Here is a 19,256-nt window from a genome sequence, read left to right as displayed (position 1 = left end):
GGGAAGTGGTACATGAAGGGGATCCTGTCAGACATTTTTGCACAGGATCTGCCACAGAGGACACTCAGCCCTTAGGGTTAAATGATGAAAAGTGAGTATGAACTGCTGTAACCGGATTGGATAGTTGGTGCTACTTTATACAAAATAATTATATAACTACAGAACTCGCATATTATATTTCTACATTAAACTTTATGGGAATAGAGGCTATAGCACTAATGAAAACTACATTTTCACTCCTTATACATGCAACAACCGTCTGAAGAAATGAGCATTGATTTTTTTTTTTTTGCTTTTTAGAGATAAGCCGATTAGTGTAATGCCCTTTAAGTTGTTCTTGCTAATGTAGAATGGTGTGTCTTATTTTAAGTGGCAAAGATAGCTGGCCACAGACCTAATTTCCTCATATAATTTTCCTGTCTGTGTCTCATTCCTCCTTATGGAAAAAAAACCCTATATGTCAGAAACCTTAGAAGATTAATGAAAATATTGAAATTATTTCAAGAGCAAAGTTTTAAAATACTATATTTAAGTGACAGTTTTGTTGGCTGTGAGGCTCCGCTCCTTCTGTGGGGTCTGCCATCTCCTGGCACTGTGAATGGCTTCTTTGGTTCTCCTTTCACGGAGTGGTGGATCTACTTCCCTTTCAGCTACGTGCTGTCACCTGCACCCTCCATTGCCTTGTTTTCCCTAACCTGTCAGGTCCCTAGCCGTCCGTTTATGCAGCCCAGAAGAGTGGATCACAACCTTTCCTCTTCAGATTCCAACTCCCAAATTTGAGGAGTGACAAGTAGAAGCAGACCCTCTGCCAATGTTCACTGGCATCTCTGTATTTGTCCATCATCTAGCATTGAGGAAAAATTAAAGTACCCAGTCAGGGCAGTGGTATTTAAACTCTGGAACTTAATCCCCCTAGTGCTGTCAGCCTTTTGGCTAAGCTCTTCAGTGGTATGGTGGAGCTGCAGTGTTGGTGGACCTATTATGGGTTGGAACACCAAGATAGAAGTGGATTTATAAACTTACCATTAGCTTTATAAGGAAGGGTATATTGAAGTGAAATGTGCAAATAATCAAAGAAAGAATAAGAACAACCAAGATTTAATTAAGGTAGAATGCTGATGCATCTAATATAAGTTGCTAGCATTGAATTTGAATATACCTGGGATGTGAGTGCCTATGTGTGTGGTTGTTGCCAGTGTGTTTGTGGGCCTTGGCTTACGTGTGATGTGTGAGTGTATTTCTGTGTTTATATCCACTATGTGTATTTATAACAGGTGTGTAGGCATGTGATGTGCTGGTGCCTGATGCAGATATATGCTTGGTATGCTTATTGATTAGCCTATTGTGTGTTTTTACCCTGTGGTACCACCACACAGCTTTCCCAGAAAGCCACTGGTCTCAGCCTTGGCACTTCTGCCTGAGCTGCTGGTACTGACTCCAGGTATGAGGGCTCAAATTTCTGCCAAATAACATGTCAACATCCTTCAAAAGGATCAATTAGCTAACATTTAGAGGTCACCTCTAAATCTGATGTTATTAAATTCTTATTTTCTTTTATCACTATAATATGTGACATTAACTTTAGCTCATAGTGTATTTTTAGAATTATTTGCGTGTGTGTGTGTGTGTGTGTGTGTGTGTGTGTGTGGTGTGAATGAGGTTATGTTCATGTTAAAGACACCTGATGAGGCCAGAGGTGCCAGATGACCCTGGACCTGGAGTTACAGGTGATTGTAAACCACCAGCTGTGGTGCTGGGAACAGCTCTGGTCCTCTGTAATAGCAGCATGTGCTCTTAATACCTGAATCATCTCCAGGTCCATATTTATATATTTTTAAATGTTTGATCTGAGCTTTTGATGATGCTGTGTTTTATTCTATAACTAATAGCTCAGGCTGGTCTCAAGATCTTGATGTGCTGGGCTGGATTTGAACTTCTGGTCATCATCTGGCCTCCACTTATCAAGTACTGGAATTATATGCAAATTCACACACACACACACACACACACACACACACACACACATCTTTAAAAGTCCTTTCTTTCTTCCTTCCTCTGTCTCTGTCTCTATCTCTGTCTCTGTTTCTCTCTCTTTCTTTTCTTTTCTTTCTTTTTTTTCAGACAAGGTGTCCCTGTGTAGCCCTGATTGGCTTTGAACTAGCTAAGTAGTTCAGACTGGCTTCCGATTTGAAACAATCCTCCTGTCTCAGGCCCTTGTACTGTAGGATTATATGTCACTATACTGGACTCTAATATGAATTTTAACTTCTCTTTTTTATTGTTTTTGTTGGTGTTGTTGATGACAGGGTCTTTCTGTATAGTCTTAGCTGTCCTATAAATTACCATGTAGACCAGACTGGCCTGAAAATCCATCTGCCTCTGCCTCCTGAGTACTTGGATTAAAGGAGTGCATCACCACACCCAACTATATTTTCTTTCACTTTTAAATATTTGTTTACTTTTATTTGATGTGTATGAGTGCTTTTCTGTCATGTATATATGTGTACCACATGTGTATGGTACCCTCAGAGTTCAGAAGATGGCTTCAGATCCCCTGGGACTAAAGATACATACAGTTGTGAGCCTCCATGTTGGTGCTGGGAACAGAACCCAGGTCCTATGGAGGAGCGGCAAATGCTTTTAACCACTCAGCCATCTCTCCAACCCACCCTGGCATTTCTGCCCCCCCCCCCCACCGCATGCCTTTGCTAAAGTTCATGCACTGTCAGTACACTGAGGCACTGAATGGGGGAGAGACAGAAGAACCGGAATAATACAAACAGAAGGCTTTCACTGGGGAAAAGGAAGTGTTTCAATCACCCTAGCACTGTTTTGACTGTAAGATGTGGGATTAATTTATGTATCACAAGGCCAGAGAAGACTCTGCCAAGTAAATCATCTCTTTGGGAGATATCAAAAAAAGCATTTATATCTTTGATTCATCATAATAAAGCACTAGGGTTCATCCATCAGAGCAAACATAACAGACCTTTGTGGCATAGAGATGTTCTTGTTAAAGAGAGGCTTTATTACATGTGTTTCCCAGAGCTGACTTTTTTAAGCTAATCTTTTTTGAACATGAGTTTAAATTTGATATAAATAAAGTTCATGTTCACCATCTGCAGAACCTGACTCTGGCTGTAGAGAACAAAGCCTGCAGCACCCACCCTTCCAAAGAGGAGAGGAAGAGCTGAGCATCCAGGAAGACCCCTCCCTTTTCCATAATTTTCAACACTTGACATGTAAGCTCTAACTAGCCAGTAGCACAAAGAACTTCACTTTATTCTGTGAATAAAGTAGACAAGAAAACCATCTGGACATACAAAACTGCAAGCTTTCCACCTAGAACAAGCAGCTGAGATCTTATGGATAGGCCCAACTATACCACTTCTGGGTAGATACTCCAAGGACTCTAAGTGGGCATGCTTTCATGTGACTGACATGTTCAATGCCCCACTATTCATAGTAACCAAGGTATGGAAACAGCCTGGAAGCTCATCAACATTTACATGGAGATAAAACACTTTATAGAGAAACAGTGGAGTTAATTCACCAAAGAGAACCATCACACTATGCCATTTCCAGGAAAATTGGTGGGTGTGGTGGTATTGTGTTCCCCAAAATATTGTGTACTCTAATAAATTTATCTGGGGTCAGAGAACAGACAGCCACTAGAAACAAAGGCTAGAAAATGGTGGCACTCACACCTTTAATCCTAGCATTCCAGAGATAGAAATCCCTCTGGATCTCTGTGAGTTCAAGGCCACATTGGAAATAGCCAAGTATGGGGACACACGCCTTTAATCCCAGAAAGCCAGCCTTTAATCCCAGGGAGTAGTGGTAGAAAGCAGAAAGATATATAAGGCGTGAGGACCAGAAACTAGAAGATTTTGGCTGGTTAAGCATTCAGGCTTTTGAGCAGTAATTCAGCTGAGACCCATTCCGGATGAGGACTCAGAGGCCTCCAGTCTGAGGAGACAAGACCAGCTGAGGATCCGGCAAGGTGAGATAGCTGTGGCTTATTCTGTCTCTCTGACCTTCCCGTATTCACCCCAATAACTGGCCTCAGGTTTGATTTTATTAATAAGAACTTTTAAGATTCCTGCTACAGGTGGGATTGGAAATAATTGTGTTAAGCCAGACTCAGACAAGTATCGCATGCTTTGTCTTAGATGGGGACCCTGTGCATGCATATGAGACACAAGGAGAGGAAGAGGTTGAAAGGAGGAAGAAATGAAAGAGCTAATGGGGTAAAGAGATGCTTTTCCTCATGAAGAATCTAAGAGAGAAAGAGATAGAGAAAAAACCAACTATTTGAGAGGATGTTCCTGGGGAGGGATAACTGTTATAATGAGATCATCATCTTGTATGTTAACTAAAAATAACGTAAAAGTTAATTTTCTTATTGACGACTAATGTAGACATCTCCTTGTGTATTTTTGAGGAGGTGTGCGTATGTGGGTACATGAGTGCATGTACCTGTGTGTTTATGTACAGAGACCCTAAATTGACACTGGGTATTTTCTCTGATGGCTTTCCACTTTGATTTACTGAGGTAGGGTCTCTTGCTGAACCTGAGCTTGCCAGCTGAGCTAGTCTAGAGAGCCAACTAGCCCTAGAGACCTCTTGCTGTCTCTGCCTCCCAGAGGCTGGAATTACAGGTGGCTGCCACACCTGTATGGCTTCTGTGTGTGCCCTGGGATCTAAACTCTGGTCCTTAGACTTGCACCATGAGTACTTTAGCCACTGAGTCACCTCCTCAGCCCCTAATGCAGGCAGCTTTCCCTGAAGAGACATTCAGCAAAGAAGCTAAACAATCTCCCAGATAGATAACCGTGACATTCATCTTCATGAAATGTTTCATTTTATTTAAAAGCACAAACAGAGCCCAGACTTCTGTCCTACGTTAATATGCCTGTGCTTAAAATCCATGTTGTCTTTCCTGATCATCAAATACAAACACAGTGAAATTCAAAGCAGTGTGTGACAAATGCAACCATTTGCAATATGCTTCTCTGTGGCTGTGTCCCTGTCTGTGAGTTCTGGATGAAGGGGTGCATGTGTGGGTCACAAGACCATCTGGGGAGTCAGGTCTCTCCTTCCACCACATTTAAAGCAGGGTTTTCTTTTGTTTGCCACCGAGTGCACCCAGCAGGGCTATGAGATTCCATTTCAATCTCCCATCTCACCATGGAAATGCTTGGATTGCAGGTGTGACCTTCCATGTCACCATGGGAGTGCTTGGATTGCAGGTGTGACCTCCTATTTCACCATGGGAGTACTTGAATGGCAGGTGTGACCTCCCATCTCACCATGGGAGTGCTTGGATTACAAGTGTGTGCTGTCTTATCTGGCCTTACAGGGGTACTGGGAATCCAAACAAAGGCTCTCATGACAAGCCTATTGTGCCATCTCTCAGCCACTGTTTCCTTTAGAGGAGTGAAAAAATGCAAAGAAGAAATTCAATTTATTGAATTTAAATGTTGCATTGTTTTAGTTCTCTACAGCACTTGCCTTTTTAAAACATTTTTTCCGTATAATTTTTATTCCACTTCCAGTCTATGATTTTTTTTGTAAATTAAGAAAGGGGGGAGGCAAGATGTCTTAGCAAAATGAGAATTTACCAGACACACCAGTACCTTTACATACACGAACTCATAGAGGTTGAAATGGCATGCACAAGGCTTGCACAAGATAAAGCCAGCTAGAATTCCAGTATGGATGAGGGAAGGACTCAACTATTCGCACTTCCAGCAGCCAATGCCTTCTGGGAGAGGGAGAATCAGTTTTCTCCAAGGATATGGCCCATGAGAGGCCAAGGATGCTCCAGTAGATGGCCTTGGGTCCAGGCACATACAGGCAGCACTAAGTGCATACAGTGGGTACCAAAACAATGTAAAGCAGAGAATGCTTGAGTTTGCTATTGGCAGTGAGTAAGGAGGAACTGACTCTGAAATCACATCATGCTGAATGGGGGCAGGAAATCCACATCTGTAACTGGAGTATTCCTGTGTCCACCCGGCTCCTGTAGCCCCTCAGGCTCAATTAAACACACAGAGACTTAATTTACTTATAAACTGTATGGCCATGGCAGGCTTCTTACTATCTGTTCTTATATCCTAAATTAACCCATTTCTATTCAACGAGCAGTTGCCACATGGCTCGTGGCTTACCAGTAATCTGATGTCATGCTTCTCATTGTGGTGGCTGGCATCATCTCCCTGCCTCAGCCTTCTACTTTCCAGAATTTTCCTCTCACCTTGTCCCACCTACACCATCCTTCCTGCCTGACCACTGGCCAATCAGCATTTTATTTATCAATCAATCATAGCAACATATATTCACAGCATACAGGACATCCCACAGCATACATCTTAGAGTAAGGTGTGGTGGTGCACACCTGTAACCCCAGCACTGGGGAGACACACCTACTGTGGGTAGGAATGAATGTATGTGCTGAGAATTCTAAATCCAACAGATTGGGAAGCACATTTTATTGTTTGAAACACAGGGTCAACCTGCTTTCTGTTTTCCCCTCTGTTACAAAGTGCTCACAGTGACACCATGAACTTGAGGCTCCAGGTTGAAACACCTCACCCCATACTCTGGCCTGTTCTGGAATACCATTCTCCTGTCCTCTCACTCATGGTTCCTCAGCTGGATGTGCCTTGCCTAGTTTGGTTCCTGTGCTTTGGATGTGTGTAGGGGTTTACTTAAACATGAAATGACCTTCTCAATTTTTAGGAAGAAAAGGAAAGCATTAAGTAAGTTGACACAGAGCTAAAAAGTGGAGTTGGATGCCCAAATGGAGGCTACACAAGTGTCTGGAGACAGGGGTATGTCTCATACTACACTGTAGCCTGCCCAAACCTGGCTGCTCTTCTGGGGCTTGTGTTACTAGGGGTTCAGTGAAGATAGATTAAAAATGTTCTGTTGGAAAACCAAGAGCTACTGTGGTGAGTCACTTGGGGTGGTATGCCACCCAGTATTTACCATATGCTAGATCTCTGATGTCCAGCAAATATAAACTGAAGTAGGGCTCAGCACAAAGCCATCTTTACTTCTCAATTTGCAGTGCTTCTTTCTTAGGTTCATAAATTGCTTGTGATGCCTCCTCATGGTCAAGAATAAATACAGTGTCTCCTGTGTAGGGAGACAGCCACTTGAACGGACCAGCCCATCACAACGCTATTCATGGAAGCACTAAGATCAGCAGAAAGGGAGACCTGGGAGGTACTTTCTGGAAATTCTGTGGTTAAAAATTCCCCGATGAAGGGCAAAATGCAAGTTTGACGAACACCAACTGTTGCAAGGGGACCGGGCTGCTTGTGTAAACAAATTCAGTCACCTATATCCTGTTAGGTTTTGGTTGGACCATGCATTTTTGTGCTATATCATTCTCTAGACTATGCTCATATCTATGGGAGACAATGCATTCCATTCCCACTTTGTGCCACTAGAGGCACTGTTCCAGAGTTACCTGGCCCTCTAGCATAACCAGGCAACCCTGGCATGGAGTAGGTGTTCCATACATATATTAACCAGCGTTACCCAGTCCTGACCTGACCCAAAGAAGTAAAAGAACAAAGATTGCATGCTGCTGGGCATCTGGGTTAAGTATTGGTCCCGTGGAGCTCGATATGGGAGCAGCTTAGGTGAGCCTGACCCAAGCAGCTTGCAGACCTAGAACCAGCATCAAGAGGTAGACCTGGATGTGTTAGGAAGGCCGAGCAGGACCAAGCTCCCTACAGGGGATAATGCTCTTGTATTGAAGGGTGCCTCACAGAGCCTCAGCCACACAATTCCTCCTCTTTCATGTCTGAGAAATAGTTCTGATTAAGCTTGTTGCATACAGTAAGAAAGAAACATAGATAACAGGATAATGTTGGTTAATAGTATGTGTGTCACCAAAAAAAAAAAAAAAAAAAAAGAGTTCAGAGCTTGGAGCATACAATTGTTCCTAGAATTGGCAGTTGCCAAGTCTTCTGCTCTGAAAGAAGTGAAAGCATATTTTGGGGGACAATAGTTATGTTTGTCTAATTTGAGTGAATTTATGTTTATGAAGACAATTTTTCTTATAAAGATTTATGTTTTCAGAGTAAATTAGAAAGAATAACATTGCCTTTTGCTAGGTTATTTTATTGGAAAATACTTTGCCTGGCATCTCACTTACCTAGTAGCACTCTAGGTGGCAGTAAGTAGTTAATCCCCACCCCCATATGGCCAGCCAGGGCACCCCCAGCAGCCTGCTCTCCTCTGTAGGCCAGTGGTTCAAGGGCGCTGGATGGATGTGGGCCTTTGATTGCCTTCATTTCTTAAAGGAATGACAGCTAAGCACCTTCTAGGTCCTGGGTAATGCTCCTTATACTTTTGCAGACTTAAGCGTTCTCTGGGGACAAGCAGGTACACATGTTGACATTAGGACCTAGGGTGCTTCTGTCTCAGAGATCTTGTCTACAAAACACTCACAGGGACTGTGCATATGGGAGAATGGGTAACACAGGTTTTTATAAATCTGGGCACATGAAGTTTCAATTTCCCAAATGCATTTTTAATAACCCAGAAGTCCCCATTTTGTATAAAGGTCTTCATTTTAAATAAAAGGAAAATCAATACTTATATAGAGCCATAACCTAAAAAGCAAGCTAATTATTTGTGTCAACACAAGCTTTCAAGCTGCCATCAGATTTTCTTTTGATTTATGAGACAGGGTGTTTCCTACTTAAATTGGAACTTTATTACAAACACTTTCTTTCAAAATGATTTATTCATTACAGAAATCAATGGGGTTTGCATCTCGTGAAAAACTGAGATTTTATTGATAGCCAGGTGAATATGTTGAGAACTGGAGCCCAGTTCAGAGATGCCTACTCAGGACATAGGCTTTCAAGGTTCAAGATTAATGTGTTTTTTAAAAATTCATCTTGTAGACATCAAAAACGCCCAGATGATGGATAGTGCTAACGAGGACCTTATTTAATTATAATTAATGGTGGAGACAACATATAAAGAATGGGCTCCATTTTCAGCTGCTTTGGAGAAATAATGTGTCCTACATAAATCTGTCATACACTACGAGGCCAATATGTGCAGCAGATACCACAGATCTATCAGAGGGGTCTCTCTCTGCAGCAGCTTCTGTTCATAGTGCTGTCTTAGAAGCAAGTGTACATCAGCAGCAGCAGCAGCAGCAGCCAAGCAGGGATGGCTTGCTGATCATCCTTCCCTCTCCTACTGGTGTAACTGGATACCAGGGGTGAGGAAGGGAGGGCTAAGGAGAAGCAGGATGACTCCATGAAAGAGGAATTGGGAGGCGACAATTAAAAAGCACAAGACAGGAAGTGATATCTCATAGAGGTGGCTATTTATTTAGCTAAGAAAAGTATCAAAATTGGAAGAATGTTTTCTTTGTATCTGTGAAGCCATATCCTTTGGGAGAATACAACAATCATCCATTGAGGAAGATCATTGGAATGTGAAGGGCAGGTAGGAGCTACCCAGGGCTTCTGCGGGATCCTCATGTCTCTTAATTCTCAAGGAGGGCTGACTGTAAGCAGTGGGTGCCACCACCAGAAGCCTTAAAGGGGTAGCAAACCTACAAATGTGTTTTCAAGTTTATTTTATATTTTAAATTGGCTTACAAAGTAATAGGTCTCCATGTGGGTTTTTATACACATTTTATTTTTATTAATTTCTCGATGTCCCCACTTCTCATCTCTCTGCCCCTTTCTCGTTTACTTTGTCCATTGTCTATCACACACCTCCCCTGAAAAGGCTTGGTCTGCTTAAAGGGCCCCTGGCATTAGGATCAGGATCCATCCCTGGTGCATGAGCTGGCTTTTTGGAGGGACAAACTTGAGGCAGGAGGAGGGGCTTGGACCTGCCTCCAAGAGTGTACCAGGCTCTGCTGATGCTCCAAGGGAGGCCTTGCCTTCTTGTAGGAGGGAAACGGGGGGCGGGGGTGGCTTGGGGGTGAGGCTGAAGGGGCCAGGAGGAGGGAAGAGGGGGATCTGTGATTGGTATGTAAAATGAATAAAAAATTTCTCAATAGAAAAAAAAAAGTCTCCTTTTTTTCCCCAACCCCATGGGCTCCTTTATAGGTCCCTGGCCTTTGAGCATATTCACACCTACCTAGGTCTGCATATTTAACAGCTTCTAACTGTCAAACCTATGCTTTTGAAAGCTCTCTTTTCCTGTCAAAATAGAAGAGAAAACACCCCTATACCCTGAACCTTTGACAGAGGAGCATTTATGGAGTGAAGGCGTTTGGTAAATTCTGCATGCATTTTGGCTGCTAGGATTGTTGACCAACTATGGTGATAATTCCCCTTAATGTGTTAGGTTTGTAAAAAGAAAATCTGGATGGGAGCACTTTGGTATACAAACCAGGCAGAGGGCAAAGGGCTGATGTAGGACACATTCCCCAAGCAACAGGTTAGTCAGCCATGGGCATCTTACTAGTGATCTGAGGACATGTTCAGCCAGAACATGGTATTGGTGGCTGGTGAGGACTCAGGGAAGATGGCATCCCACGTCACTGTCATAGCGCCTTATCTCTGGTATTCTTGGGTTTGTTATAGAACCAGCAACCGGCCAAACCCTACAGTGTCCCTTCCCTGGTGACAGGTCTACCTTGTGGAGCTAGAAAAAGTAAATGCAGGCTTTTCTGATTGTCCTAAATTATTCACGGTCCAGTTTGGTAAATCCTGGTGTCATGGGTGAAGGCTCTGTTAGGTCAATGTCCTCCTTAGTTGGGTGACAGCATGTCTGGACCGAGCCTTTGTGAAGGACCTGCTGAGAGGTCGTCTGAGAATGAGGTCCCAGTCAAGAAAGCCCATGAGCTCAAGGACAAGGAGGTGGCTTCATCTACCCACAACAGCCGGGAACTGAACCCACAGACAGACTGAAAAGTTTCAAATATACAGGTGTTCCTTCAGCCAGTGCTATGGGGCCTTACACTTTGACATTGCTTAGAGATTCTTTTCAACCCTGATATATTTTTTCCTTATCTCTTCTCCCCTTTTCCACTTCCTCTTCCTCCTCCTCTCTCTTTCTCTCTCTGTCTCTGTCTCTCTCTGTCTTCCTCTCTCACCATCTTCTCTGTGTGTGTGTCTGTTTCTATATATACATACATCTATATATATAATTGAAGTTTAGGTAGTTCACACATATAATTTAATTATATAACATTCAAATGAAATACATGCTTAAATCAGTCTTCAATTATGTACAAGTACTTTATACTTTGTATATTTGTAAATTTTAGAAATGTAACTTTCATTTTCATTTTTACAATCCTGAAATTGTATATATTTGATTTTCCCCACTCTGTGTGTTTCTTGTGCCTTCCAGTCTGGGTCATTTTAAGCTGGATATTCTGTTTTCCACCCTTTTTCCAATCACACAGAGAAATAATGAGGTCTGAAGGATGATCCTGAAAATATTTTCCACTGCTGAGAAAATTACCAAAGCTTTAAGAAAAGGTTCTTGGGAACATGACAAGCCACAAGCCCACCACACCACATGACCAGCCTGGGAGAGTTCTAAGGACCAAGTGCGGTCATTTTAACTCTGAGCCAGGTCCCACCACTCCTGTGGTGAACACATAGACGCTGCTGAGATACTTCCCACCAGACCTGGGGTCTTCTTCTTTACTCTGTCCACCCCGTGTCCATCTGACAGGGCCTCCCCCGGCCACCTGGTCCTTCCCACACTTACTCCATCGCAGGACATGTGATAAGACAGATGACCTTAAAGACAGGTCAATAGAGGTAGCTATGGTTACAATGAAGTGCTTGACTTTACCTATGACCCAGGGGAGGTGGACCATAGGATGTTCCTACTCTAAAAGTCCAGTATAGTAGACTGTAGCCTATATGTCAAGATGAGAACTTATATGACACTACATGGAGACGCAGTGAGATGGTCCATGACCCCCAATGAGGACACAAATTTACTATGGTGAAGTAAGATACCCTTAGATTTCAGGTCAGGTGACCTCGGAGTCGACACCCCACGCAAGGCCTGGGTGGCCAGCAACAAGCCCGAGCCCCACAATCAACTCAGCACCACCCAGATTTCATTCCCAGAAAACTGTTCTAATTCTTCTTGATCAAACAACAGCAGCATGGTAATGCATGTGACCTCCCGTGCTTTGCAAACTGAAGGAACATGGTTTTTCTGGGAGCTACACTCTCAAGCTCATATATGGGGGAAGCATAGGGAAGTCCATTTGGGGTGTTTTATTTTTATCATCAATTGCATTTATCCTTTTATATTTCTGTACATTTATAAAATTCATTTTCATCAAATTCCTCTCCTACCCCAGTCATTCTCCCCAAAACCACCTGCTTAACATTCACACTTTTTTTTTTGGTCTTGGTTTGTAACCTGGAGTTGAACCAAGACTGAGTGAGACCATGGGGTAGAAACTATCCACTGGAGCATGCTGGACAGCTGAAGACAGTGATTCTACCTATCTCAGGGTCTGTCAGGAGCCAATAGTTCAGAAGAGAAGGGGTGGAGTCCTGTAAGTCCTTCCCCATCCAGAACTTGTAATATATTGTTTTTATTTGTAACTAGAATGATTTTTATGTAGGCTACTTATCCATGGAATCCCTTTGTGTTGTGTTCATAAGGGTTACTGATGATTGGAAAGGCTCAGGATCCAGGCACAAAGGGTAGGAATTAGATGCCAAGAGAACATTTCAGAACCACATGGATAAGGACAGCTGTGTTCGAATAAATAATAACATATTTATTTCAAGGTTCATGATCTCTAAATCACTAAATCTGGTAGCTCTGTTTCTCAAGTATAAGGATGTTTTAGAACTAAATGTTAGATCAAGATTCATTTGAATTTTTAAGTATAACCTGTGTACTCACCTACCCTATAAACATGTAAATAACAGATAAACTGCTGTGAACATTTATTTGTTCTGTAGAAGGCAAGTACAGTGAATGCTAATATAAATTTATTGGCTAATACTTAATTGCTCCTCAGTTAAACCAGTTACTGCTGCAGCCTGTCTGAGGGCTAAAGATCATTAAACAATGGCAGCCACTCATTCCCACATACCTTCCAAAGTTGGTAGCTTCTAAGTAAATGGTGTATGTGTGTGTGTGTGTGGGGGGGTGGTATCATCAAACATAAGTTTCACTTTCTTTCTTTAGGAATGCCCCACAATCTCAGGATGGAGAAAGACCAGGATGTCACATGTCATTTACTTATTTCTTTTTTGAATTTGTTGAGTTGGCACTTTCTTACCTTGGAACTGAGCATTGAACCCCTTGCGTCGATGGTTGCTGTCAGATGTGAAGTGGAGACGGAGCCAGTTCTTGCTGCTGATCACAGGAGATGGGAGGTTCATGCCTGTGAGCCTGGAGAAGAGAAAGAGGAGGGTAATCCCCTTTGAAACCAACATATCAAATGTCCCATAGCACCATCACACCTGTTTTAAAAATGCATCACTGATGGTCTCTTGAGATGCTTCAAGTAGAGGCTGATGGTTACATACTTTCACATCTTAAAATGATTTCTGTAAAACATGAATACCCTATCCTGAAAATATTCAAGAGTATTTGACCCTTCTCCTCTGCATCAGTGATAGATAGATACAGGAGATGTGGTTCCATCTCTCAATATCTTCTCTCAGGACCTTGAACATAATAAATCATAAAGAGAAACGGGCCTAAAATTATAGAGTTAAGGTTGCTTGCTGCTCATCACATATGAAAGTGGACTGTTTTTCCACAAACCCTCTGATGGATTCATCATGGGGACCCTTTCCCATCACAGTAAGGAAGAAGAACATTTGTGAGACTAAGGAGTGTCAAGGGTACTTGGAATTAAAAAATGTGGAATTTACTAAAGTAGCATTATAATCTTTTAAAAAGCTGAGGCACTCTGCTGTGGGATAATGCTTTTCTATACTAGTTCAGTAAAACATTGATTGGCCAGTAGTCAGGCAGGAAGTATAGAAGGGATAAGCAGATAAGGAGAATTCTGGGAAGAGGAAGGCTGAGTCTGGAAATGCCAGCTCGCCATCCAGGGAGCAGCACGTAATGGCACACAGGTAAAGCCATGGAACATGTGATAACATATAGATTAACAGAAAATGGGCTGAGTTTAAGTGTAAGAACTAGTCAGCAGTTAGCCTGAGCTAATGGCCAAGCAGTTTTAATTAATATTAGCTCTGTGTGTTTACTTGGTTCTGAGCAGCTGCAGACACAGGAAAACTTTCAGCTATGATGCTCAATCTCTCAGAACTGTTTACAACACCTCTCTGCTCTCCAGTGCTCAGCTCAACCACCTAGACAGTGATGACTTTTACTGTCCACTGCTGAAATGCAGTTTAAGTGGCAAGGAGGAAATACTGTTCATGTCATAAAGATCCTTTCCAGAAGGACTGGAAACATACTCAGCAAGGCTGGGGTGCAGTACGACTGGACCGCAGAACTTCAGACATACTACTATGTGCTGGCTAAGCTTTGGAAAGTACCACAACTAGGTTATGATTTATAAGCTAGTTTCACCATCTATAAACTACAGTGTTTCCTCAATAGCCACAACCCTAACCCACCCAAAAAGGCTCAGAATTCACAGTGGTTCAAGGTCCTTATATCCTATGGGTAATGTCTATGTACAACCTCTGGGCATAGTGTGTGGATGGCTTATAACCTAAAGGTTAAGGTGACAGGTGTCCTGCTATTACTGAGGATATAACAATGAAGAAAATGTTTTGAATGTTCAGTGCAGACACAATTAAATTTTGATTTGTGGTTGACTGAATCTATGGATGCAGAGTCAATACAAGTGCACATGGACATGCACCTAATGTGTTTCCTCTGGCTCTGGGAGGAACTGTGGCTGCGCACTAGGTAATTGTTTTGCATCCTGGTTGCCAAATCTAGTCTTGAAATGATGCTTATCAGTGCCCCTGGTCTGTGAAGGTTTAGCTACATTGTTCAAAAGTCACCTGTAATACTCTACCTCTGTGGTCAAGCTGAGTACTTTGTCTTCAAGAACAGGGAAGCAACTGTTTGTCTATATGGGTTGTTGCCTTATTTTTCTACTGCTTGTGGAAAAGCAGTGTTGGGGACACCTGAGTTCAAACCTGTTATGCCAGGTGCTGAGCTTCAGGGACACACTTCAGAAATGTGCATGATGGACTGAAAATTAGATGTTCCACCATGACTGTACCAATTTTAAGTGTCTATGTCACTGAGTTAAATAATCTCCCACCACCACTTGGATTCCTGAAATACAATTGAGGGAGCTAGAGAGAACTAATACACAGACAGGCTTCATCTCTCCTCCCTTTGCTCCAGAAAGGGTATTCTACAAACTCTATCAACCACATACCTCCTGGTAATATTGGGAATATCCAAAGGAAATGAGAACAGTTGATTAAAAACTCAGATCCCTTCCAGCTCACCTTTATTTACCTGTTGAACTTGGTATAAAGCTTGCTGTAAAACATGTTATTTTAATGATTCTAATCTCCATAACAAGTTGGAATTGCATTTCAATTGCATACCAACATTTATAGCCCTCTTGAACAAATACATTCTCAACCCTGTTATATCTGGAAACATCTGTCTACAAAAAGGCCAGGTTTGTATCAATCAGCAAACATATCTATAAATAGTATATGATACTTTTTAGTCTTATTACAACTAGTAAGCTTGTTATCATTGGAAAGCAGCCTATGGCTGCTTTCTGTTGATTCAAAAATAAAGTAGTGTGTCTATGGATTCAGACATCCAAATTTCATATAATTTATTTTACAATAAATAATGACCTACTCTTAGTCCATGGGTCAGACTGAGTTTATGAGAACAGAGTGTTGACTTCTGTCTTAGAATAAGAGAGAGATGATGTATCAAATCACTTTGAGAGGGCTGGAGAGATGGCTCAGTAATCAAGTTGATTATTCCTCTTCAGAGGATCAAAGTTCAGTTCCCAGAACCTACCTGGCAGCTCATAACTAGCCATAGCTCTAGTATCAGGGGGTCCAGTGCCCTCTCTGGCCTCCACAGGCTCCTGGACTCACAGAGTTTCATAAACTCATATGAACCCACACACATACACATAAACTAAAAATTAAAAACAAATAAATCAAAATCTCTTGAAGATTATTAGCCAGGAAGAACTAATTAATCTATTTTTAAAGGCTTATTTTTTAAGTGTGTGTATGTGGCGGGGGAGGCGACTTAGACCTGAATGCAGGTACCCATGAAGCTTATTTAGTGATGTCACTGGAAAGAGAACAGCTTGATGAGCTATGTCTAATTCTGTATCTTATGTTAAATATGTGAGACTTTTCTTCCTGGGAAATATGGTCTCATCATGTAGACCAGGCAGAAATCAAATTTGTCATCCTCCTGCTTCAGTTTCCCAGACACTGGGCTGATAGCCATGTCATGGATTTCCTCACATGAAGCTCTCTGTGTAAGCTGCCCCTCAGAGAAGTGCCTCATGACAAGACAACAGAGTACATGCATTCCGGTTTCATTTCTGATGCTGAGATAAAACACCTGACAAAGAGCAATTTAGGGGGGAGAAAGGTTGTGTTTGCTTGTTTGATTTAGTTCATAATTGCAGGTTATAATCCATTACACTGCAAAGAAATGAAGGAAGGGCTTGAGGCAGCTAGTCACCACATATCCACCACCAAGAGCAGAAAGAGAGGGTGGGAAGACCCCTCCTCACTCTGAGCAGCACTATTCGGATAGCTGGGGTGCCAGACTGAATAAAAGGGGGCTGAGTCCCAGCATCTGTCTCCCTCTACTTCCTGACTTTGGAAGCAATATGACCAGCTACCTCCTCCCCCTGCCACCTTGCCGTTCCCATTAGCTTGCCCTCAAAAGGTGGGACAAAAATAAATGCTTCCTTGCTTAAATCGCTTCTTGGCAGGTGTTTAATCACATCAATGAGAAAAGGAACTAATGGGTCCAGAGTCCTTTTAATGTAACTGGGAGAAACACTTCTTGCTTCACACAAGAATGTCAGATTAAGCCACCGAGAGCACAGGAAAAAGTCTGTGTTCCTTCTACGTCCTCAACAAGGTTCTGCTTCTGCTGAAAGTAAAAATAAATGTAGGACTCATGGGACTGCTCAATTTAAGATGGCCTGCTTGGAGCCAAAACAGAGCAGCCCAATTTGTTCCACTTTCTCCAAATAGTTTTGCCATAAATTCTGGGATTCTATTTATAAGGTCCTCATTACTTATTTTTCACTGAGCCTCCCCTCAGCTTGGCCTTTCTCTTACATGATGGAAGGGGCTGGTCATGTTGGATTTGAGTTCAATGGACCCAGGTCTGTGACTCAGGTTTTACTTATGTAACTTGAAAAAAATGTAGAGTCCACACATTGAGATCATTTCCTAAAATGCATTTGGAAACCCTAATGGTTTTCAATTTTGCTCTGTTTGGGTACGTCTGACTCAAACCCAGATTTCTTACAGTTTTAGAAAATCATTATAGAGATTATGTGGGGGAATCCCTCTGTAGTTAAAACCTTTTCATGATGATTAAGAAGCCAGAACCTATTAGAAATACTGGGAGACACTTTAAATGATCTGCTCGATCTATGGAGACTAAACAGTTTAAGAAGCCTATTAGTTCAAACGCACTGCTTATGGATTTAGGGAGAGAAGCCTATGGATGATACATGGTTTTCTGCTGTGTTCTCATAGGCATGCAGTGTGGGGCTTGTGTGTCTGTTTCACTAGAGTAAAATAGAATATTCTGATCACCCATGGAGCTTGTAAAATGACATATTTCTAACTTGAGTTTCACATTGAAAGTGAAATAAATTCTTAAGAACTTGGGGTTAAGAGAACCATGCCAAGCTTATAGGATGGTTAGGAGGGCAATGAAAAGGAACTGTTCACCTTGAAATGGTGTAGAAAAACCTGTGTAAGTATAAGTGTGTGTGTGTGTGTGTGTGTGTGTGTGTGTTTTGCATGTGTATACATGCCACACACATATATGAAGGAGTACATACATGCATATTACACCCATATCTATAAATATTGTAGTAATTTAATCCAAAACTTATGTGCACACATACATGCCTGCTGGGAAAAATATGACCAATAAGAACAATGTAAAATCAGTGTTGCAGAAAAGTCTTTTTTTGGGGGGGAGGGGGAGAAATCACTTTTTGAATGAGATCAAGTACTTCCTACAGAAGGCTTTTCCCTGTATCCTCTGGACACAAACAGAACCAGGCACAAGACACTTACTTCTGCATTTTTCTGGTAATTCTGCCTTTTCACTCACCAGATCTCATGTTATATGAAGCCAGATCTATCTTCCCAAACTACAATGCTCCTATGTTATATATTTTCATGACAAGTTGAATTTTCCTTGTGCAGACATATTCCAAATAAAAACACAGTTCACACCAGGCGGTGGTGGTACACGCCTTTAATCCCGTCACTCAGGGCAGAGGGCAGAGACAGGTGGAACTCTGTGAGTTTGAGGCCAGCCTGGTCTACAGAGTGAGTTCCAGGACAGGCTCCAAAGTTACAGAGAAACCCTGTCTCAAAAAAGCCCCCCCCAAAAAAAACCCAAACAAACCCCAAAACAAATAAACAAACAAACAAAACATAGTTTACTTGCTAACATCACATAACCAGAAGCCCTGCTAGCCCTTCTGTCTCTTAGACCTACATAAAGGATAGGTATGTGATAGACAGTCAGAGTATGGCAGATAGAGATATAGATGAAATAGATGAAAAATGGAATGAATAAGTTCATCTACTCTACCAGGATACTCATCCCAAAGTGAAACCCACAATATAGAGCACTCTTGGCCATGGTGCAAGATGCACTGTGCTTGTGACTAAAAGATGACAATGTTAGACAAACTGTATCTTCATAGCACTGAGCAGAGAAGAGCAGGGAGCAGCTAAGTGGTGGCTGGGAATGACAGGGCTCCCCTTCAGCAATAGGCCAAGATCTCCCCAAATTCCATGCACACCCAAGGATGCTGTCCACCAGGACATGATGATACTGACCTTCCTCTGAATGTTTGGGCCAGATATCTAGTCTTTTCTTATTGTAATGAGTTTCAAGGGAGTACAAGGAGACTAGAACTCACTCATTCTAGGGAATGTCTGTGGTCCATTCGCCTTGGATCTGTCCATAGTTGGCAGGAAGCAGTTTGCCAGATGTTTAGACTGAACACCCCAAATGTGTTCTGAACACCCAGAATTGCTGCGTCCATCTAGCATTTGAGTATATAT

General features: G+C 42.1%; 1 protein-coding gene across 2 annotated transcripts in view; it reads right to left on the bottom strand.

Moving 5' to 3' along the window:
* Csmd1 (CUB and Sushi multiple domains 1) overlaps positions 1-19,256 on the bottom strand; it is a 1,611,441-nt gene that overhangs the window by 561,663 nt on the left and 1,030,522 nt on the right. For both annotated transcript variants that reach the window (XM_042262873.2, XM_042262874.2), the window contains exon 6: positions 13,268-13,380. In XM_042262873.2, the coding sequence (XP_042118807.2) occupies positions 13,268-13,380 (113 nt within the window). The remainder of the gene's footprint in view (positions 1-13,267; positions 13,381-19,256) is intronic.

This window comes from Peromyscus maniculatus, chromosome 17 (genome assembly GCF_049852395.1).
Source record: "Peromyscus maniculatus bairdii isolate BWxNUB_F1_BW_parent chromosome 17, HU_Pman_BW_mat_3.1, whole genome shotgun sequence".
In the NCBI taxonomy this organism is placed as follows: Eukaryota; Metazoa; Chordata; class Mammalia; order Rodentia; family Cricetidae; genus Peromyscus; species Peromyscus maniculatus.
This window is presented reverse-complemented; position numbering and strand designations above follow the sequence as displayed.